This window comes from Spermophilus citellus, assembly GCF_964194105.1.
Source record: "Spermophilus citellus genome assembly, chromosome: 1".
Classification (NCBI taxonomy): domain Eukaryota; kingdom Metazoa; phylum Chordata; class Mammalia; order Rodentia; family Sciuridae; genus Spermophilus; species Spermophilus citellus.
Genome location: NC_138182.1, coordinates 13,767,983 through 13,787,300, shown reverse-complemented (window position 1 = coordinate 13,787,300; position 19,318 = coordinate 13,767,983). Strand labels below are relative to the sequence as shown.

Here is a 19,318-nt window from a genome sequence, read left to right as displayed (position 1 = left end):
ATATCCTTTATTCCTTTTTTCTAATTGTTTCATGGTTTGAGAACATAGGGATAATTGGTCTCTCACTGAAATGTTTTCCCTATGGATTAAGAAAAGCAGAAAGAGTTCTTAGTGAATTTAACAGTGAGCGCTCATCTTCAAAGATAACTTATCTGACACCCCTGAATCTTTGCAATGAGCACTTTCATGTAAGTAGTGGAAACATTTCTAACAGTCATCTAGAAGCTCACAATTTACAATTTTATGTACAGTTCCTAGAGATGGACAATCGGGTAGAAAACTCAATAGGATTCAGACTTGGGGCCTCTGAAACACTGAACAAATCCTACTTTGTTCTGTCTCCTTTCGCACTCTCCTGTGTGAGGACTGGCTAGTTTAGCTGTTGAGTACACGGTGCCAAGGAGTTCAGGTTCAGTGTTTCAGTTTCTGAACAGATTATTTTGCTTTTAACCAAATGCATTTCACATCCTGGTCAGCTCTTTTCTGAATGATGAATGGCTTGGCCTAAATCCATCATCTTTAGGGAAGAGACGAGACAGCATGCATATTTCATAACTGGTGACTCAGTCAAGGGAGGAATAATATTTTCTTTGTAGGTAGAGGCTGTCTCTTGGTCAAGTGCCCTATTCCTCAGAGTGAAAGCAAGTGTCTGAAAGTTGCAGGATTAATTCTCTAGTAGACCTTCTCTTCTGGTCCTGCTCACTCTCAACCAGCGCCACCTCCCCTGATGTTACTGTCACCTGGGCTAATGCCCAGCTCAGGAAACAGCAATCCAGACTTAGGTATCTCCTCCAAGAAAGTGAGGCTGATGAAAGTATGAAATGGCAGCTCATATCTGAATTCAACCCAAAGATATATTTGACCCATACAGAGTTGTTTTCTGGAGCATCACTTAATTGCTGAATCTCCAGCTTCTTTTGGAAAATGGAAGCTCAGGAACATGGAGCCTGGGTTTCTGCAGCTCCAGTTGGCAGGAGCTGAGTGATGTGCCACACTCCCCACCTGGCCCATTCATTGGTGGTCACTTCCTACTTGGCTCCAGCAAGCTTACTCTTTAGTACTTCACCCAGCCCACTTTTTAATATGCTCCCCATTGTCATTTGGGGAGGATGTCATTGAGGATGCAGGAATCATAAGTGGCTGCTGCTAACATTGATAGGAAAGCAACTCATTTGATGTTCGATGAAGCCATTCATGCTTCATCTTTGGTAAATAGGTATGAGATTAATCATGGACCAGGTTCAGATGGGGGTGACTCAAGGATGTTTATTAAGCAGAATCATCAGATTCTTAAATCCAGCCACCTAGGGGGGATAGTTGAATTCACTTGGTCTGATTTCCTTTCCTTATATAAAAAAAAATAGACTACTGCAACCATTTGTTTTTTTTTTTTTTTTTGCATCAAAGATATTCTTGCTATAACTAGAGGGTCCACTGAAGACATGAAATTGCTCATGATTTGAGATCAAGTGTGTTTCTGTTTCAAAAATAGAATGGCAGGTTTTGTGGGCATCAGCTATTCTCAATTTTTGCAGGTTCCCCTTTTAATGGGAAAAAGGAATTGAAATAATGCTTTCAGTTCAGCATTTGGATTTGCCATAAAAAATTGGCTAGAATCTTAAGAAGTTAACCTCCTTTTCCCGTCCTCGTCCTCTGTTACATAAAATCCTACTTCCTTGAGGGACTGGTCCATCTGGGAGATAAACAGAAATGTTCAATATATTTGATTTTAGTCCTTTCATCACAGGTTGCCAAGGTTTCTTGGAAGCTGTAGCAGTGGTGTTGCGGTTGGGTCGGGGTTTCTGATGCTCTGAGGAGAAACGTTTGTAGCATCCATGGGGAGGAGGCAGGGACAAGATGTGATTGGCTACGCAGGCCCAGCAGTTTTACAGGTCACTCAGCAGTTCCTACCCATCTGGCTCCTCAGACAGTCCCCCCTGTCCCCCATCTAGTGTTCCAGGCTCTGTTTTTTCTAGGTCCTGCCCCAAGGCCTCCCCTTCCCCTGATTTCTGAGCTCACAGGGGTTCTTCTGAGCACCCTCCTCAGTTGGCACTGTAAGAGGTCTAGACAAGAAACCATTGCTTCCTCTGGTCCCATCTCAGACATCACCTCCATGTCCTGGAGGGGACTCCTGTGCCAGGAGCAGAGTGAGCGGACATCTGGCTTGTGCTAGCCAGTGAAAGCTGTGTCATCTTTTCCATGGCTTCAAAATGTGACTAAAATACATACCTAGCTCATCAGACCCTAAATGAATTCTAAGGGCCTACTGAAAATCAAGGGGATGTGTATTAAAACTCAAACAAAAACAATGATACTTCAGAGAGGAGAGCTGTAGCAGGAGCCCTAGCATGGGGGCTGTTTCTATAAATCTCATGAAATATCATGAAAATTCTCAGTTGCTTCTTCCAAGAAGGTGTGGGTTGCTACGCCTCATGGGTTGTGTCAGGAACTTTGGGTATCCATCTCCACTTGGACCAAGTGTGGGGCAGGAAAGAAGCCACTGACAGTTGGTCTGTTGAGCTCACTTTGATGATCTATGTTTCAGTTCACCACTTTGTTAATGAACAAGCTCAGGGTGAGGGATTGTCCCTATCAGATACATGATCCGTCTGCCAGGGTTAAGCCTGTTATTTTAAGAATGTATGTTTTGTGTTTTATGCCTATACTAAAATATGCAGGCAGCTTCGAATTATGTTTCTTTACTGCCAATTAAAAACAAAATCTGAATCAAGAAAAGCTGTATTAAAAATCAGATAGAAGATCCCTCTTTCTTTCCGTCTAAGCAGCTCCCCACCTCCTGCACCCACAGAGACACAGAGCTTGGCTCTCTTCTTCCCTCCAGCCTGTCCTGGTGATGCAGGATCCATCCTGCCTCCCCTAGTTCCCTAGGGCCTGTGTGGTCCTGAAACCCCTAACATCAGGAGCAGCAATCCAGTGGGCAGCAGTTAAATAAGAAGCATCTGTCGGCAGCCGTTCTTCATCTGAATTTCCATTCTGTGTCTATTTCTAGGGTGTATTTCACCCCAGAGGGCACTTAATTCACACTCTACCAGCAGGCTATAGTTCCCAAAAAGAAAAAATAACTTAATAATAAATGGTATTTTCAAGAAAAATGTTGCCACTAAAAACCAGAACGGCTAAGGAGAAACGCCCAAAGCTTTCTTGACTCCTAAGATCAAATCCCTTGAACCTCTTGAAGTTCATGGCTGCTAGGAATGTAATTTATTTTTTATACATACATATATTCCACAAGATAGACAAAGACATGGCCCAGGGTAGTCAGAGTTTTCTGGCCAGATGCATGCAGCAGTCAATGGTTGCAAATTCGGTAGCCCTGACGCTCATTTTTATTTGTGTCTTTGTTGATATAACAGCTATGGGTAGGCTGGGACGGAGGGAAAAGTAGTCTGGGTGAACCTAGTCACTGTTTGTAGTTTAACTTGGAATAGATTTATCGTCCAATTAAACCTCAGTGGTCACATAGGTCTCTTCGTCAAATTCAAGGTCCAGGTACTGTCGTAACTTTTTCTGTAATGCAGATTGGCCTGAGCTGCTTTGCCCGTTGCTAGGCTTTCTGTAGAACACTTTTGTTTCCAGGTGGTTTGGAATTTTATTCTATAAGGCCTTTTGATTTCAGTTAGTAAGCATGACTATAAATATATTCCAGAATATGTATTACTATGTATATCAGTTTCAAACTGCAAGATTTTTTTTCCATAATATGTTTTAGACAGACTCTTGTTAAAGTAAAAAAAAAAAAAAAAAAAAAAAAGGAAATAGAAAACTGGGACATGATTTGAAGTCCTGGGGCATATTCTTGTTTGGAATACTATAGATAGCATTGGAGCTCAAGGATGAAGTAGAAAAAAATTCCCATTTAATAATCACATATCTAAACCTAAAAATGAAGTTATAAATTGACCTTTTGGAGAATCTGGCTATTCCCCAATTATAATGATAATAGTGTTCAAATTCTAGATACAGTGATAATATTTCATTTAAAATCATTTTATTTTTGTCCATTATCTATCAGTATATGAAATAAGGAATGTTATTTTCCCAATCAACTTTAAATTCCTAGGTACTTTTAAAAAAAAACAAAGAATGATCTTAATATCTGAAGCTTGAACTTCCATTTAGTATAAATATTTACTGTAAATAAGTTTTTTCTCTATTTTTGTTAGTTTTATACACATCTGTATGTTTCAGTAAAATAAAGAATGTGCATGTTTATTTTGTGAGAGAAACCATCTGAGTGTGCTGAAACTGTTGTGCATAAACTACAGGGGACCCACTCTGGGGAAAGATCCACATGTATAAACTCTGACATATGGATACTAATTACATTTGTAGAAATGAATTGAATTGAATCCCAGGGTGTGGGAATGTTTGTTGATCCTCACCATAAAGCACTTTTTTTTTTAATATTTATTTCTTAGTTTTCGGCAGACACAACATCTTTGTTTGTATGTGGTGCTGAGGATCGAACCCGGGCTGCACGCATGCCAGGCGAGCGCGCTACCACTTGAGCCACATCCCCAGCCCCATAAAGCACTTTTTTCAATTATTTCCTAAACAGAGACTCTTAACTGTTTAAAAATAAGCATTTTGTTTATTAATGACACGAAATCGAGTCAAGCATTGCCCAAAGATGCTTTTGTTAGAATATGTTCAAAACTTGGCTTTTAAGCTTGACAATTTAATGGACTAGAGCACCAGGCCAAACTCTCCCTCCTGTGTAAAGGGATGGAGTTGGAAATGAAGTTGGAGATGGAACGGCAGGGACAGACAGTAGTTTGCATTTGATAGTTCAGCCTTATCTGTTCTTTATCTGTGCTTTTGGATTTATGAAGAATATTTTAAAATGTTTTTAATATGTTACATTTAAACATAACCTGATTTTAAACCAGTGGTTATATCTCAGGAGCAGAATTGCTTTTGATGGGAATATATTTTTGAATATAAGTTAATAGAGACATAATACCAGATTGATTATAAATTTTAAAATATTTCTATTTAAGCTTAAAATGACTTTTCAAGTAAAGCAAATCCTCTGATTTGACTTCTGATCCCCATAGCAAATATTAATTGAACAGTAACATGAACATATAATAAAAAATAAAAAGCAAAAATTATAAAAAGAGAGAGGCCCAAACAGACTGCACGCCACATATATGCTGTCACAGTTTTACAGAAAACACTGTGCATTTAAGTCATGGTTCCTGACAGTGGCCAAAGAGCAAAAGTGATTAAATGTAAAAATTTTCAGCATGAGGGTGGGGATTGTGCAAGAATATAACTACATCAAAATGATGAGAAATTAGAGAAAGCACCTATTTTCAAATGTCTGTTTGCAAAGAGTAAAACTTATACTCGTTGTTTTCCCTTGCAGAAGGAGGTCTAAATCATGCCTGTCTTTTTCTTTAACAGATAATTCTGAAATAATCAGCAGAAACGGAATGGAATGCCAAGAATCTGCATTGAGAATAACTAAACATTGTTACTGTACATACTATCCTGTTTCCTCCTCAATAGAATTGCCACAAACTGCATGCTAAATAAAGATTTAGTTCTTCCGGACAGACCACCACTCTAAGGAGCTAGTGCTGCTATATCATATATGAGTATTAAATATGGTATGCTTAGTATATTCCAACCTAAGATAGTTAACTACCTGAGACCAGCTGTGATGTTTAAAGACATAAAGGATAAAGTTTACTTTTAAAGGGTTTCTCAACATAGTTTCTGTCCTAGGAATATTGTCTTATCTCCATAACTATAGCTGATGCAGAACAGTCCGGCCCATGTACTCATTTCGACTCAGAATATCTCAAATTTAGCAATAAACAGTTAGCATTAGTTTAAACTCCTATTCCGAGAGCAGGTTCGATTCTAACTCCGACTGCTGTCATTTTATTCACTCCCTGGATCAAAGGGTAAGTTTCACTTCTTGATGAGACAGATGCCGCAGCAAAGGCGAGAAGTGAAGTAAAACAGACACCTGTCCTGCAGGTCTAAAATCTGAATAGACGTTCAAGCACAAGTACTGGGGACACATCAAAGTGTGGTATTTGGTTTGCCTGGAGATGCCGCATTGAATCGTGTGATTCTAGAATAACATTAAATAGAATGAAAAAGAAACTTTGCACGGTATGAGCTTCATACCCCACCCAACAAAGTCTTGAAGGTATTATTTTACAAGTATATTTTTAAAGTTGTTTTATAAGAGAGACTTTGTAGAAGTGCCTAGATTTTGCCAGACTTCATCCAGCTTGACAAGAATGCGAGGCCCATGCCAACAGTCTAATCTAAGGGATTAGTCTTTCAAACTCACCATCCAGTTGCCTGTTACAGAATAACTCTTCTAAACTAAAAACCTAGTCAAACAAGGAAGCTGTAGGTGAGGAGATCTGTATAATATTCTAATTTAAGTAAGTTTGAGTTTAGTCACTGCAAATTGGACTGTGACTTTAATCTAAATTACTATGTAAACAAAAAAGTAGATAGTTTCACTTTTTAAAAAATCCATTACTGTTTTGCATTTCAAAAGTTGGATTAAAGGGTTGTAACTAACTACAGCATGGAAAAAAATAGTTCTTTTAATTCTTTCACCTTAAAGCATATTTTATGTCTCAAAAGTATAAAAAACTTTAATACAAGTACATACATATTATATATACACATACATATATATACTATATATGGATGAAACATATTTTAATGTTGTTTACTTTTTTAAATACTTGGTTGATCTTCAAGTTAATAGCGATACAATTAAATTTTGTTCAGAAAGTTTGTTTTAAAGTTTATTTTAAGCACTATCGTACCAAATATTTCATATTTCACATTTTATATGTTGCACATAGCCTATACAGTACCTACATAGTTTTTAAATTATTGTTTAAGAAACAAAACAGCTGTTATAAATGGATATTATGTGTAATTGTTTAAAACATCCATTTTCTTTGTGGACATTTTAGTGATTGAAGTATTTTGACTTTTGAGATTGAATATAAAATATTTTAAATTGGGGCATCATCGCCTGTTCTGAAAACCAGATGCACCAACCATATCATTTTTTTTGTTTGAGAAAAAAGAAATCTGGATTTTAATTCATGTTGGTCAGAGTCTAATTACTATCTATTTATCTTGTATTGTAGATCTGATAACCCTAGCAAAGGAAAATCACATCCTAAGTGTAATCTTACATAGTGCTTGTATCGTTACATTTGTTTTAATTTGTGGAAAGATATTGTAACTAACTTGTATTACTTTGGTAGTTTCATCTTTATGTGTTATTGATATTTGTAAGTTTCTCAACTATAACAATGTAGTTATGCTACAACTTGCCTAAACACTCAAACTTTTTTTTTCTGTTTCTTTTCTTCATTAATTCATTTAAACTCATTGAAAACATAGTATACATTACTAAACGGTAAATTACAGAATCACTGAAATATTTTTGTAGACTAATTGTTATAACAATGTCTTTTTTTCCTTTCCTTTCATGATTTTGATTTTAAAAATTATTAGCACACAACTATTTTCAGCCCTTTAATAATGGAGCATCAAAAACATCACCCGTATCCCCAAGCAAATATAGAAGACTGTATTTTTTACTATGATATCCATTTTCCAGAATTGTGATTATATGCAAAGAGTCATAAATATGCCATCTACAATAAGGAGGAGGCAAGGCAAATGCATAGATGTACAAATATATGTACAACAGATTTTGCTTTTTATTTATTTATAATGTAATTTTATAGAATAATTCTGGGATTTGAGAGGATCTAAAACTATTTTTCTGTATAAATATTATTTGCCAAAAGTTTGTTTATATTCAGAAGTCTGACTATGATGAATAAATCTTAAATGCTTTGTTTAATTACAAAAACAAAATCACCAATATCCAAGACATGAAGATATCAAGTCAACAAATACTGTAGTTAAGAGACTAACTCTCCACCTATATGGGAACTACATTTCACTCTTGGTTTTCAGGATATAACAGCACTTCACAGAAATATTCTTTCAGCCGTATACCACTGGTAACATTTCTACTAAATCTTTCTGTAACACTTAAAGATTTCCCTCATTCATTCTCTTACAGTGTAAACAGGAGTCTAATTTGTATCAACTCTATGTTTTGGTTGTAATATTCAGTTCACTCACCCAATGTACAACCAACGAAATAAAAGAAGCATTTAAAAGGATTCCGTAGTCGTCGTCTTTTTTTTTTTTTTTTTTTTTTGCCAACAGACTGATAATCAAACTGAAAGGTTTTTACATCCACATAAATGCTGTTAGTTGACTTCAAAGAAGACCAAACTCTGGTTTTCAAAAAGGAGACAGAGTGTTTTTGCTTTGGGCTTTGGCTTTTTCACAGAATTTTTTAAAATGGTACTTTTAGAAGTATTTTTAGTATTCTTTAAAAGTAGCAGTAAAAATAAATCCCACCACTCAGCCTTTCTCAAGACCCTGACTGATAATGAAGAGACATGAGCATCAATAACTAAATGGGAAGGAGAGCAGTTTCTTTAGCAGAAAAGAAAATGACCATTAGCCTGTAAGGTACCCTTCTGGAAGAGCTCAAGGAGGCAACGTGACTTGACCCGAGGTTGAAGAGAGAGGCAGAAAGGTGGGATCTGATCTGGGCAGAGGTCCTGGCCAGGTGGACCATGAAAGAACCAATGTTCAACAAAGAAAGGGTACCCTGCCAGGGACCTTTGCTGTTCCATCAATAGCCACCCTTCTAGGAGCTGATGTGCGGACAAAAGGAGCCACAGGTTTCCTTCCTCAGCCCTTCCAACTCTAAGGGCCTTGCTCAAGGAAGTGCTGTTGGCCTCCTGGATGGTGTCATGGTCCACTTCTGTTGCAAGGACAATACCTGAGACTTGGGGGTTTATAGAGGTTCGTTTTGGCAAACAGTTCTGAACTGAGAAGTCCAAGAACATGGCACTGGTATTGACTTGGCTTGTGAAAGCTTCATGCTTCAACTCCCAGCAGACCAAGTAGAAAAGTGAGCGCGCATGTGCAAAGGGGACAGCACACAGCTAGGGTGCAGCTCCATGGCAGAGCACTGGCCTAGCACGTGCAAGGCCCCCGGTTCCATCCCTAGCACCACAAAAATAGAAAAGAGAGGAAAACACGAAACACGAGGGGCAGCCCTACTTTATAACAACTTTTCCTCACAGTGACAATCCCTTCCTTTGAAAGCGAGATCTCCCTCACATACCAAGAGCTAGCCCAGAGGCATTCATCACATTGAATGACCTAATCCCCTTTCCAAGTTGCACTCTGCCAATACTGCTACGTTGGCAAATTCAATGTCAACATATGTATTGGAGGGGACAAACCATCTTCAAACCAACAGGTAGGAGCATTCAAGCTGGGGTGGCCAGAAATGACCTGGGCCAGGGCAGGAACACCATAGAGTATGTTCTCGGCATGGTTGATGGAAAGCTCCGGGCCTTGTGGGTGCTTCTGAGACCCCTTACCAACATGGAAATTAACATTCACCACATCAGGCAAATACAAATAAACATGCTCATGATTTTAAATTGTCCCATCAGAATTTCCAAGGGCAAAAATACTTGTAACAATTTTGTAGATATACTTTTTAAAATAGCTATTTGGAAGAGCAATTTTCTTATTGTAATGTGGAAGAAGACTTGATATTGTGTTTGTCACTCCTTATACACACCAAAAAAAAAAAAAGCAAGACAAAAAAAACCAGAAAAACCCCAACAACTCAATTAATAGAAAGTTCAAAGTGCCAACTTTAAAAACAAGTTGCTAAGTTGCTATTTTAAGTGAAAAATCTAAGACAAATTGTACTTAAAATTTTTCAAATATAGTTTTCATCAGTAAACTAACTTTTTATGGTACTATATATAACTTAAAAAATGCAACTTAACCCAAGAAAATACAAAAGCTACTTTATTTCTTACAACCCCACCGATTTTAGAGCAGCCAGGCTGTCTGAAAAAAAATTCAACATTCTGATATTTATAAGAGGACAATACTGATTCTCTAGAGAATAATTTCTTCTTCCCCCACAAATACCCTAGTGTATGTGCAAAATTAAGAGATGACAGCTGTTGGATTGGTCTATCTCCATAGATATGGCTGAGTCACTGTGAACATGATTCAGACAGAAGGAAGCACAGAAATGACTTCCTTCTGTGCTCTTGGTCGGCGAAGTGGATGGAGGGATGGAAATGGGTGGAATTGAGAATATTCACCAGGGACCCACCGAGGTGCCAAACTCCACGCTAAATATTCTACACAGGTTTCTAACGAGCCCATCCTGTGTCAGTGGTAACTGCTAAGTAAATCTCAACTGCCACAGAGATTCCTACTCAAGGTACAACGAACACATTCTGTTGTGAGCAGTATCTTGATTCTAGATCAATACTACCTTCAGGGTCTGCCTCCTCACCTTGAGAGGTGACTAGAGCCACAGCTCAGCCCAGAAACTACCTCTGGTACATCCTGACTGCATAATCAACTGGCATAAAACTTCACTTTCTTCCTCTGTTTCAGCTGTTTTGAAATTTTGAGATGTCCCTTCAGCACATACCATGTAAATTTCATATGTATTAACTGACCTAAATTTTAATAAAACCACTCAGACATCCCCTTAGGTTTGGTGAAAACCCATAGAGCTAATTTTATAAGATAGTGTGCAAATAGTAAGTAACCTGTCTGGTTCACATACCCTTTACAAACTCTTTAGCATCATGATGGATCTATTCTAATATCACATGAGAAATCAAGATGCATAAAAATTAAACAATTATTTCAAAATCAGAGCTTCAAGGCATGGCTTGTCCTAACTCTATAGTAATGTTGCAAAGTGCTGTATTATGACATCCTTCAGGTCAAAATTTTATTAAAAATTCAGAGTAGACTGGGCCTGGTGGTGCACATACATAATCCCAGCTACTTGGTAGGCTCTGACAGGATTGAAAGTTCAAGGCCAGCCTCTGCCATTTGATGAGATACAGTCTCAAAATTAAAAAATAAAAAAGTATGAGGATGTAGTTCACTAGTAGAGTGCCCCAGGTTCAATCCTCAGAACCACGAGAAAAAAAAAATCATAGTAATGTGTTTTAGGTGAAGCTCCAATAAAAATCCTTTACTAGGTTATTTAAGAAAAATGGGTTTACTTCCCTGTGGCAAAAAAAAAAAATGTGACTTATAAAATACTTTGAAGCTAGGAACTGCAAAGTTCAATTCTAGATTTAGGACAGAGCCTAATTCTGTATTAGAACCAGAGGCAACAGGAAAAAAAGTTACATTATGCCATCTCTCCAGTGTTACTCAGTTTTGTTCTTTTTTCTTTCTTTCTTTCTTTTTTTTTTTTTTTTTTTTTTGTCAAGCTTCCATATGGTTCTCCTAAAATAAAACACAGTGAAAATCATTGATTTTTTCCCAATAATGATATGGCATTGGGTCATGATACAGCCAGCCCCGGCAAAGCAGTCCTGAAAAGATGTGATTTGAACGTCTGGGAAAAACAGCCAGAGAGAATGAATTTCTGGATAAAGGTCACATATGGAATAAGTTCCCTAAAATGCAATTGTGTCCAGAAAGGCTGAAAAGTTGGATGCTGTTTCCCGTCCTCATAACTTTACTGTGGGTCTTTCCAAGATTTTGGTTTATATAAGCAGAAAAAAAAGAGAGAGAGAGATTTATATCAGTTCTTGTGATGTTAATGAGAATAACTCAATTTTTTTTTTTGTATTAGGGATTGAGTTCAGAAATGTTTTTACCACTGAACCACATTCCCAAACCTTTCTAATTTTCTTTTTTTTTTTTTTTTTTTTTTTTTTTTACTTTTGAGACAGGGTCTCACTAAATTGCTGAGGGCCTCACTAAGTTGCTGAGGCTAGCCTTAAACTTTCAATCCTCCTGCCTCAACCTCTCAAGTAGCTGGGATTTACAGGTATGTGCCATGGTGCCTGGCTTAACTTTCTTTTGCTGGAAAACTTCTTTCAAATGAAAGATCCAGGAGCACACAGCAGCATAGCTCTCTGACTAAAGCATAGCTCTCTCCCATTCCTGAGAGCCCTTAATAAGCCCTGCAGTAAAGAGATGGAAACACATGTATTTAAACATAAAAGATGTGCATTAATTTTATCCATATCCGAAGTTGCATGGCAGCTTAGAAAACCTGGCTCTAAAATTCTAAATATGCCTGAACAAATAGAAGAGATGTATATGGAAATGCCAATTATACTACAGAATAAATACATACTCAACACTCTCTCACACATATTTATATGGAGAGCAATACAAACACATTATCCTTTGTATACCTCAAAGTGGAGGATTTTTTTTTGGATTCACAAAAAGAAAAGGTCAGAGTTTGTATGCCATAACTGTTTAGTGGTTAAGAGCAAAGTTTCTGATCACAGCGCCCAAGTTTAACTCTCAACTACACTAAACAAGCGTCGTTGTTTTTCATCAACGAGCTGGGTCCAACAGTCAACTCCCCCACACTGTGACATAATGAGGATTGAAAGAAGGAATACATACCAAGGACACAAAGCTTCGCCTGTCATTCAGCGAGTGTTCAGTGGGCCTCAGTGACCACTGCTAGAATACTATCAGAATAAGCTCCTGTCTTTTCCCACAAGTATTTATTTCCTTGTTCTATCTAAACGTCACTTGGCAATGAAGAGGCACTTGTATTTCCTCAATGACAATTAGTGCCAAAAACTGATGTGTAAATTATAGGAAATTCATAATAACAGTAAGGAGCTGCATTATTTGGGGGAAATATGTAATTACTTGAGCTCAACACGTGCCGTGTCCTGACTCAGTACTGCTGAGCTGTCCCAGGGACAGGAGCATGAGCAAAGTCTGATTTTCTGCCCTCAAGCTGCTTACCACTAAAGAAGGTAAATACACCTGTGAACAGTAGAGAAGGGGACGTGGAGGATTGCGCCAGCTCCCTCGGGCTGCCACAGAGCACCATGGTGAACTTGGCTTCAAAAAACAGAGCTGTATTATTATGTGAGCCCTCTGGAGCCTGAGGTCTGAAATTGGGGTGTCAGCAAGGCCATGATCCCTCTGAGACTGGGTAGAATCCCCGTTGCACTTCCATCTCACAGTGGTGCCCTCCATCCTTGGTGGTTCTTGGCTGGGTGCTGAATCGCTCCAGCCACTGCCTCTGTGGTCACGTGGCCCTCTCCTCCTATGTCTGTCTTCACATCATCTTAGGAGGACACCAATCATGTTAGATTAAGGCCCCACCTAATGATCTCCTTTTAACTTGATAACATCTGCAAAGACCCTTTTTCCAATTAAGACCACATTCTCAGGGGTTAGGACTTTAACACGTTTTTGAGGGACACAATTGAACCCATAACAAGTAATAAGGGAGTATGAATGAAGATTGTTTTCTATACTTATCAAAGTATTAATAATAGGGTTTCTCTGGCCTTTTCAGTAAGAAGACACCACCCATGTGGTGGAATATGATGATCTCTCCAATCCTTCAGGAAAAGCCTTGTGGTGTTCCTGTTTTGCTTTTATTAAGATAACAACACTGTGTCATTCATAAACACCCAGCACATTTTTAACTAGATTCAACAAAATTATTTGCAAATTTATTTCATTTTTTATTAGTTATCATGACTAATTTAACTCAGTCTGTATTGCAGAGACAGGCCCTTTCTTTTTCTTCCTTCCTCCCTTCCTTCCTTTATTCCTTTCAATATATCTGAGAAATTTTAGTAGTCACTCACAAGAAGTCCTAGCCAAGCCTGGCTTAGAAAGTCAAGTGGGCTGTCTGATGGCAAAAGAACAAACACATCTAAGTTTTGTGTGCTCTCATCCTGTGAAAACCCCTTAATATGAAGTGTCTCATTTAATCCTTTTTTTTTATTGGTTGTTCACAACATTACAAAGCTCTTGACATATCATATTTCATACATTAGATTGAAATGGGTTATGAACCCCCAATTTTACCCCAAATGCAGATTGCAGAATCACGTCGGTTACACATCCACAATTTTACATAATGCCCTATTAGTAATTGTTGTATTCTGCTACCTTTCCTATCCCCTACTATCCCCCCTCTCATTTAATCCTTATAGTGACTATGGTTGATTCTATTAGGAGCATCCCCATTTATAGATGAGCTGCTACGGAGGAGACGTTAAATAACCAAAGTCACAGAATTTGTAGTAAAGTGGGAATTCAAAGCCACGCAGCTGTGATAGAGACACCCAGTGCTTTTCTACCTCATTTAATCCAGTCATTTCACTCTCTGGGACTAGAAATTCAGAATCCCAAGCCTCACCCCAGAAGTACTGAGGCAGAATCTGCATTTTAACCAGGTCCCAAGTGATTCATATGCACATTAAAGTCAGAGAAGTAGCAAGTGGTGCCCAAGGTCTCAGAGGCTCTGACTCTAGAAAACAATGAAGAAAGATCTGTGAAAACCACTGAGCATTTGGATGACCCTCTTCAACATCCAAACTCAAAAGAATTGTGACTGGAGGCAACTGCGATCTCCCTGATTTTACACCTTGTCTCCTCTTGATCCGTTCTCCACATGGCAGTCACAAAAGAGAGATCAGATCATGGCACCACTGTGATCAGAAGTGGGTCCAGGTATTATGGGGACTGAAGCTTATAAAATAGGAAGAGAGGGTTCTTAAAGAAAATGAGTCCCCCAGTGAAAAATTAAATGTGAAAGAAAATATATAGGAAAAACAACATGATATTTTATGAATCACCCATTTGACACACACCTAAAAATGTTTTGTTTACATTTTGACTGCATATTCTTTATTACTATCTCATCCAATACTATTTTTGTAATATTGCTTTCTATACAGAGAACAGAAAGGAAATTCGCTCTTCTAGAGTGGTTAGTTAAAATTTGCTTTTTGATATCCATATTTTTGTATTGATGAGTTAATATGTAACTTCACACACAAACATATACACCTATATACACTGATTATCAAATAAACAGAGATTCTAAGTTGGCTTTTGTACAAATTCCCATTGGAAAGGATAAAAATAAATATTAGGACTTTATAATTCTTTGTGCTTTCTTTTCGTGAAGATAGAAATTAATAAAGAAAAAATTCTCTGCTTAGAATTTTATGCATCTGATGCCTAGAGGAATTTTCGGTAGTTTCTACCACAATATCTTTTTTTTTCCCTCAATACTGCTAACCAGGGCCAAGCACTAAAATATCCTCCCAATGCAATGAAACCTCTGGCCCCGCACCTTCATAATGTGATATCAAGTAAGCCACTACGTACACTGGGATGGTCAGCAACCACATTAACCACACACAGGAATGCACCATGTGGCCGTGATCCATTAAACACAAGGTAAAGATCTCCCTGATCAACTTCCTTGGAGCCAGATTCCCCCAAATGACCATAGCTACTTTGATGCCACTCCACAAAAAGGAGTATGGCGGAATGAAAATCAGCGTAGAAAGAGAGAGTGGTCCCAAATAATTGCAGATTTTATAAAGTCGTGAGCAGGAATACACACATAGCTGGGCTTCCTCCTTGAAAGGACTCAAGGACTTGGGAGGTCCTGAAGCTTGGGCTTCATTAATTTCATGGTAAGTTTGTTTCTATCCCCAATTTTAAATAAACAAACATACCAACAAACCTTCACTGTCCGCTGGTTTCCTATGATAAAATTCATGTCCTTTGCCTGGCCAACACCACCTCCAACCTCATCCTCCCCTGAGTTAACAAGTGTCCCACTTCTCTGACTTCCTCCATTTGTCAAATACGTGGAGTCCTCTCTGCCTTCTGAATTCCTATTCCTGCTGCCTGAAATTCCTGTTTCTCTCTGGTCATGACTGAATCGTTTTCTTCTGAAGACACTGTCACCTTCTCCAGATCTCACCTGGCTCATTCCATCTCACCATGGGTTGATTGGCCTCATGATGCTCATCATGGTTTGTAATTATTTTGCTCACCTCTGTTTCTGTGGCATGATCCAACTCCCATTGGAATTTAAGCTCTGTGATGCCAGGTCCTCTGTCTTGCTCACCATCATATTCTCTTTGCTTAATACAGTGTCTGGAACATAGGAGTGATCACACAATAATAATAAAAGTAATAATAATTTTTTTTGGATAAAACACTAGTTGTCAAAAGAAGCAGACATGAAAAAAGGTCAAAAACAGGAAACTCTAATGGTTTCTTTTTCCTTTGTCTACACCCAATCACATTCTTGGATTAGGAGCCCACCAGAAATTCACTCATTTGACAAATATTTTTGACCTTCTAATTTGTGTAATACAAAATGCTAGAAAACATAAAAAAACAGAGCTTTTTCCTTATTATATTTTACAAAATCTGAAATCATCATTGTCTAGATACAAGGTACTTAGAGAAAGAAAAAAATAAATGAAAACAAAATATAGTATCTATTTGAGGTATTTCATGGTATGCTCCAAATGCCTAAGCAGACAGAGGGTGCTGTGGGAGACGGTGAGAGTGGGAGGTGTCACGCAGGCTCTTTGGAGGAGTCTCTGGAGATGGAGCTATAGGAACAGTAAACACAGACTTTGGCAAAGCAAGAGCCATGAGATGCAAGAGGAATAAAAATGCAGAAGGGGGTGGTGGTGATTAGAATGGACAGGAGCTCTTTTTCTCATTTTTTTAAATATTCTAATTTGTTATACATGATGGCAGAATGCAATTAATTTCATATAACACATATAGAGCACAATTTTTCAAGACACTGTACACAAAGCATTTTCACCATGTACTTAGGGTAATGATGTCTGACTCATTCCACCATCATTCCTACCCCCTTGCCCCTTCCTTTCCCCTCCCTCCCCTGTGCCCTATCTAAAGTTCCTCCATTCCTCCCATGCCCCCTCACAATCACCATTATGAGTCAACATCCTCATATCAAAGAAAACATTCAGCATTTGTTTTCTTGGTATTGGCTAACTTTACTTAGTATTATATTCTCCAACTCCATCCATTTCCTGAAAATGCCATGATTTTATTCTCCCTTAATGCTGAGTAATGTTCCATTGCTTATATATTCCGAAGTTTCATCTACTGAAGGACATCTAGCTTGGTGAATGGACAGGGGTTCTATACTCAGGGAATGAAAGGCAAACAAAAAACAGGAGCAGTGACCAGCTTTTACAAGACAGCCTCAACAGGGGGAAGAGTGTGGCATAGTGGATGCTGGATTGTGTGTCAGATCCTCCTTCAGAATGAAGCACCTGTTCCCCAGAGTCCTAGAGTGTGACAGCAGGCAACCCTGGGCTCCCAGCCTTCTTTTGGAATCACATTGTCTAAAGAGAGATGCCAAGTCCAAACTCTCCCTTCCTCCCTCAGGATGGCCCTGTCCAGCTGGTTGAAGGATGAGTATGACATCCTAGAGCCTTACCCCGAATCAGGTCACGACAGTTCCCCGTGGGGCATGCTGGGATCTCTGTTAGGACTCTGCAGTCCAGCTTCCCCTGCGGCCTGACCATGTTTCCTTCCTTCCCTGCCTCGTGGATTGGTCCCAGGTGTCCTCTGGTCCTCTCAGTAAACTTTCTGAATACTAATCTCCTGCTTCCCAGGGTGTCCAAAGAGTCATCAATCATTTACCAATCCCATTGTTCAAACACTTGGCTTCCTTCTGAACTGAGCCACAAAATATGTTTAAATTCACAATTTAATTCTTTTTTTGTTGGCAAATAAAATTATTTGACTCTGTGTGTCTTACCTAAGGTATTACTAAATTCATCATAGAATAAAAAGGAAAATGACAACAGTCCAAGTTGAATTTTTTAAACTATGGATTTAAAAAATTGGCAAATTTTTGTGTACTTTAAGGAGAACTTGTAACTTTTAAGTTAAAAAATGGTCCAAATTTGTACTTTCAGTCTTTTACATTGCTGAGCCCTATTATCAATGTTTCTTTTAAAAGAAACCAGAAAAAAAATACCCAAATTAGTTCTTATGGAAGCCAAGTATCTTCAGATAAAATTAAAACAAATTGCATTTGTTAAATACAATCTGGGAGCCATATTTGGTTGTAGAACCCAAGTGATTATAAAACTCCAGAATGTGGTCTACAGAAAGAACATATCAGCGTCATCTCAAAGCTAACTAAAGTGGTTCCCTATGTAGTTACATATTATTTGCAAATTTAAATGGATCATACTTGAGAATGAATATAGTTGATATGTACTATTGATAAAAAGCTTCCATCAAGTAGCAAGGAGTAATTAAAGAAACATACACACATAATCAATGTTCAGATCACTCCAACTCCTACAAGAGTTGTCAAAATGTTTTGAATGTAAACCACATATTAGGTGGTTTTTCTCTAGTAAAAATCTTTACAGAAATCAATTAACACACCAAGGGCATGAATCGATGCCTAGCTAAGGACATGGGGACTGCAGCTTTTATAATTTATACCCACAGAAGCCATGTGGGTGACAGGATGGGTTACCATAAGAGCCCTTAGGTGGTCTTTGGTTTGGGCTGACACTGACCAACTCACTTCATTCTGCTACCTGCGAAGGCAGTATAGCATAGTGGTCATGGGCATGGACTTAGTGGCCAACTTACTGAGTTCTTGTACTAGCTCTCCGCATTCCACCTGTGTGAGTGAGCACCCAGTCCTGCCTTCCTTCTCTGCAAAAGGAGCTGATTATAAATGGCTTCCTTCACACAGGGTGGTGGCAGGAATTCAATGAGTGACTATACATAAAGCTCCTAGACCTGTGCCTGGAATAGAATTAGCTATCTTTGAAAAACAAATTCAACTTCAAAGGCTTGCCATTTGAAATGAATGTCTCTGTGTCAATTTCCAAATAGGACCACCTCCCAGCAATACTCCTGGAAAAGAGAACCAGGACCGTTTAGTCTCATTGCCTTGCAGTGGAATAGCTAAACCAGGGGCCAGTCATCAGGCACTGGCTTAGTTCAGCAGACAGCTCAGCAATTTATGTCCTACAGTAATGAACATTCCAGACTACCATTTCTGGGGGCACAATGGAATAAATACATTGAATGAGTCTCCGGAGGAGAATAACAAAGACAGCTGGATAAAATATTAAAACTCCCTCTTGAAATGCTCTGTGGAGCTATCAAGAAAGGAAGAAATGCTCAGAGGCTGGAAATAAAAGAGTGATTCTTTAACATAAACGAGCACCAAATCTACCTTCTGCCTAGTGGCATCTGCCCAACTCTGGTAAATTAGAGACTCTGTGTGGCACAAGAGACCGAAGAATTCAGCCTGTCCCGGGCAGAGAGGCTGACAGAGGAAGGGGACTGCAGCCTGAGCCCCAAAGGACTA

At 38.5% G+C, this 19,318-nt stretch overlaps 1 protein-coding gene across 6 annotated transcripts in view; it reads left to right on the top strand.

Moving 5' to 3' along the window:
* MBNL2 (muscleblind like splicing regulator 2) overlaps window positions 1-8,216 on the top strand; it is a 151,611-nt gene extending 143,395 nt beyond the window's left edge. For all 6 annotated transcript variants that reach the window (XM_081286040.1, XM_081286038.1, XM_081286041.1 and 3 more), the window contains one exon: window positions 5,431-8,216. In XM_081286040.1, coding sequence (XP_081142166.1) covers window positions 5,431-5,558 — 128 coding nt within the window. In that variant the 3' untranslated portion in view covers window positions 5,559-8,216. The remainder of the gene's footprint in view (window positions 1-5,430) is intronic.
* Window positions 8,217-19,318: the final 11,102 nt, after the last annotated feature.